Here is a 4,773-nt window from a genome sequence, read left to right as displayed (position 1 = left end):
ATATATATATATATATATATATATCAATCAAACCCTAGTTGATTTCACCCCCAAGCCTTTCATCCCACCCTCTCAACCCCACCCATGGGATTTCATTGAGATTTCTCCCAACAGTTATTTGGAAAAGATGAAACAAAACAAAACAAAAGTTCAAGGTCTTGGTGTTCAGCCCAAGGGGCTCCATGTGCTGGGTCACCAATGGGCAGGGGTTTCTGCCCCTTTAGCCTGCACCTGAGCTACCGCCTGACCCTGACTACAATGCAGGGAGGCCAGGAGCCAGCACAGGACCCAGGAGGGCAGTGTGGAGGATCTGGAGGAGCCCCAGGCAGCGTCATTCAACTTGGCCACTGTGGATGAACACAAAAGGAAAAAATGAACAAATAAAGACAAAACAAAATACTGTCAAGTAATGGGGGGAGGGAAGCCCTTCCCTCACTCCCAGTCTCTACCCCACCCAATCACCATGAGGGCACATGCTTCAATGGTGTCCATACAGGAGGTGCAAAAAATAGAACATTTCACCACTTTCCTAGCCACAAACAGGTATGTTTTCTGTCTTTCTGATACCCTCATGGAAAACAAGAGAAAAGCAATTCTGTAGACATCAAGTAACTGGAGGTTTCCGCAGGGTAAGATGCCATCTTGGGCAGGTCAGGGCAGGACCACAGCCACTGGCAACAGTGGGGTGGTGACTGTCCGGAGGTCAAGGTCAGACCACACACTTGCTTGGAGGGGATTTCATAATCTGGATTTCAAGTGCACTTCACTTTTGAAATGACCTTCCTTGCTAAGAATACATTCCTCTTCCATATAGGAGCAGGTGGCAAGTATGGAATATAGCTTGTTTCCTTTTCTAAGTCGTGCAACTAATGGTTTGCCTGCTTTTCTTATTCCTCCAACCTCTCCATTTTGTATTTTTAGGGTACTGGGCTTTGAGCATGCCATGCAAGCACTCTACCACTGAGCTATATTCCCCAGCCTTATGAATGACAAAGGGTCTCACTAAGTTCCAGACTGGTCTTGAATTTGTACTTTTCAGGAGCTGGGATTACAGATTGGCTTGAGTTCTCTATTCCCTCTATTCCTTCCTACAAACCAGATTTATTATGAACATCAGTGTTGATGACTTGAACTGACAAATACGAAGGCAGCTCCGACAGAAAAGAAAAAGTACAGAATTCGACAAGATGGGAGATGAAGAAAACATACAAAATTATATATATGTTTATGTATATAATAACATGACATATCTATGTACAACATGGTTGGGACAGCTGAGGAAACTATACAACGATGTTCAGCATTTTCCCCTTCCCACATGGACTTTAGATTAAGAATGACAGCATGAGGAAATGGAGCAAGAAACACAAAAATTATATACAATTAGTAATGACAGCCAAGAAGCTTGGGGACCAGGGATCCTGCTCTCTCCATTCCTTTCTCACCAACTTTTTCCTATCCAACCTGAAGATGACAAGCACAAAACTAAGCGGCCAGTCAGGAGGGCAGTGTGTGCAAACCTTCCTCCTGCATGCACACCAGCGCACCCCCAGCCATTCTCAATGGCTCACCAGAACTTGTGGGAGGGAGGAGAGGGCAAGAGCAGACAACCTCTGCGTTCTTACTTGGATAGTTCTCAGTCTGGGCCTCTCTGTCCTCACTAGCAGGTGGCATTCAGTAAGATTCAGGCCAAACTGGTGAGAACTAGATTAAAGATGCTGCTCACCACGGCCGTTTTCTTCCCCCTGCTCCTGAATTAGTGCTATACGTCCTTGTCACACAAGAACTGGGGAGTGAGCTCTAGGCTGTATCTTCCTTCCCAACACACTTTCCCCAGCTTCCACCACAGTGAGTCATCGCATAGGAACCCACTGCTCCAGCTTCGCTTTGCAGTAGCACAGAGCTCTAATGGTCAGCTCGGTGCCGGCCTCCCCTCTCCACTGCTCTCTCACAACAAACCTAGCTTCCATGACATCTGAAGCCCGTGTCTCCACATGGGCCTGACTGAGCATGTTTCCTCAGGCCATCAGCTCGTTGCCAGAGAAGCTTTTTAGCAGCTAGGGTCCAGATGTAGACCCAGAAACATAGGCAGTTTCTTCAGGCTTTCCCCCCTTAACCCTCAAGTCCATGATATCTACGAGGTTCTGTTGCTAAACTTTATAGCTCTCAAATCTCCACACTTCTCTCTCCTCATGTGGCCCCCACCCCAGAACTTTCCTAGTGGAGGCTCAGTCAAGGGCCTTCCTCACTTTTGGTTATGATGAGAAGCAGTTATGGCAGGTATAGGATTATAGAATCAGAATTGATCTTAAACATATTTCATTCTATTTTACAGATGAGGAAACAGAAATGCAGAGAGATTAAATAACCAAACGAAGGTTTTCTATCAGTACTGCTAAGACTGAGTGGAAGGAAACAGAACCCATCATCTCCACCAGCCCATAAGACTTTCAAAAGCAACATGCTGGAGGAGACAAGCAGTGCCATCTTTCCAAGACCAATGCTCATCAACCCTTGCATCACTTGAGAACCAGAGCAAGGGGAGAGGTAGTGGGTGAAGGAAGTTGGGTAGGCACTGTAGTTTTAGGCGAGCATGTTGCTGTTTCTTTTTGAGGGTTCTCTAAACCTGCCATAATGGAAACATGAAGCATAGCAGCCTAAGGTACAAACACTCAGAAGCACAGAAAACATGTCTTTCAGGCTACCTTTCCTAATGACGAGGGAGGTTAGCCTTGGGATATTAAACCTGACACACCATTCCAAGACTCAGCCTAGCCAATTCTGGGACATTCTCTTTCAAAAGGAGACATCACATCTCACGTGTTCCTCACAAAAGATAAAGGTTTGCAGCATTATCCAGTCTTCATCTTTTCTATTTTGGGTCCCTCTCTGGGCTACAGTGAGAGTGTACAAGTCTCAACCAAAGAAAAGAACCCAGAGCCCTTCTTCAACCTACACAATGTCTCAGCAGCCCTGGGCAATGTGTTTTCCTGGCTAGCAAGCTGAGGTCTGAGTAGGTGCCCATTCCCTGCCTACAACATAGAAAAGTCCAGTGGGCGAGGAAGGAGAGGAGATGGGGGTAGGTTACCCCTCCAGCTTGCTGGTGACGAGCGAGGACTTTCTCTGGGGGAGGTCCTGAGGGGTGGGGATGTGGTCACCAGTCACCCGGCTCCTGTCTGCAACTGCACTGGGCAGCTGCTTGTTCTTCATCTTGGCTTTAGCCATGTGGTAGTCTCCTGAGTCAAAATACTTTTGACCTTTCTGGAGCCTCTTCAGGAGGAAGTCGGAGCCTCTGGGCTTTTGTCCTAGGCTTGGATATTTGGCCTTTAGTTTTGCCTCCTCAGCTGTCTCAGGGAGAATGCCTTCTTTCTCCTGCGTGTCCTGCTTCTCCTCGCCCGTCTCCTCCGCAGGGTTTTCCTCTTCTTGTGTCTGGGACATGGTAGGACCGGGACAGTGGAGTCTTTCTGGGGACCCGGGAAGTCAACCGGAGAAGGGAAGGGGGAGGGGAAACGGGGGTAACAACCTGAGCTGCTGCTTCGCCTCCTGTCACTATGGTTGCTCCAGTCAAACTAGACAATATTTCTTATCTAATGTTAATCTGCATGTAGTGTATCAGCCTAATGATGAGAATAAATGAATACAACCCTTTTAAGCAGCAATACTAAGAATTTGTAATTGAAAATTTGCTACCTAAACTTTAAGAGATTTCTAAAATAAAGTGTTGTGAAATCATTGGAACAAAGTTCAGAACCAATATAATCCTTAGGTTTGGAATATTGAGTTTTTTACTTATTAGATATAATATTAAGTTAATATTGTGATTTACTTATAAGTTAGCATCAAGCGTGATAAAATATGATACTAAGGGATAGTAAAAGGTAGATGAAAAACAACAGCAGTAATAAATATCTAAGTGACATAGGCCTCATAAGCATTTTCTAGTATCTGATAAAAAGGAGCTATCCTGTATACCTGAATAATTCCTTGAAAAATGTCCTGGGTTTCACATTATTGGCATTGCTATTTTTTGAGTTTTATGCACATTATTGGAAACAAATGAAACAGTTATTTGTGCTAATCTTTGTTATTGAGCTAATATGCTTTTATGATTGAGCTAAATATTGTCCTGACATATTAAAAAGAGGTCCTGAGACCTCCCTTTGCAGTAATATCTGTCATTTGATTTTTTTTCCAAGTCATTACTCCTCCCATTCATTCTTTTTACCATAGTCTTAAACCTATGGCTTCTCACCTGGATGCTAATAAACCACTCCTTTGAAGCTGCTCAACTGCTGCTGCACAGCCAAGAGGCTGTAAGGATGATGGACGTGTCACTCGCCCTGTCATACCTGCCACACTAATCCCACTGGTCACAGCCACAGTATTGTCAGTTCTCTTGACAGTTCTAAAGTAATATAGCCAATCAACAAAGTCCCTTACTGCTTGGGTATTTCAAAGCACTTTGTAAACCTGGCTTTAAAATTGCATATGCTAATCACAGGAGATGATTAGAAAACGATACAGAAGTATACATTAAAGATAAGCACCACATTCTCCCTACTTAATTTTAAGTAATTGATGGCACATATGCTCCAAGACCAAGTGAGTAGGGATGATATAAAAGAAAAGCTCCAGGAATTGACACATTTCTTATTTCCTTGAAGAGGAGTGTCTGCAGGAGGAATACAAAGAGGAAACATCTCAAAACGACTGTCACACTTGAAAAGTATTCTTCCAAAATGAGCTGGAAACAATATCCTGTCTTGAAAAGAA

The 4,773-nt window shown here is 44.2% G+C and overlaps 1 protein-coding gene across 1 annotated transcript; it reads right to left on the bottom strand.

Annotated features, from left to right (window-relative positions):
- Nucleotides 1-300: 300 nt before the first annotated feature.
- On the bottom strand, nucleotides 301-3,548 carry LOC101600381 (alpha-endosulfine-like). Its single transcript, XM_004649133.2, has 2 exons — nucleotides 3,089-3,548; nucleotides 301-347 (listed from the first exon to the last, which is right to left on the bottom strand). Exons 1-2 carry the CDS (start codon nucleotides 3,436-3,438, stop codon nucleotides 332-334), a joined length of 366 nt encoding a protein of 121 aa, XP_004649190.1. The 5' UTR covers nucleotides 3,439-3,548; the 3' UTR covers nucleotides 301-331.
- Nucleotides 3,549-4,773: the final 1,225 nt, after the last annotated feature.

Source organism: Jaculus jaculus, chromosome 7 (genome assembly GCF_020740685.1).
Source record: "Jaculus jaculus isolate mJacJac1 chromosome 7, mJacJac1.mat.Y.cur, whole genome shotgun sequence".
NCBI classification, from domain to species: Eukaryota; Metazoa; Chordata; class Mammalia; order Rodentia; family Dipodidae; genus Jaculus; species Jaculus jaculus.
Note: the sequence above shows the minus strand (reverse complement) of the source record. Positions and strands in the feature narration are given on the sequence as shown.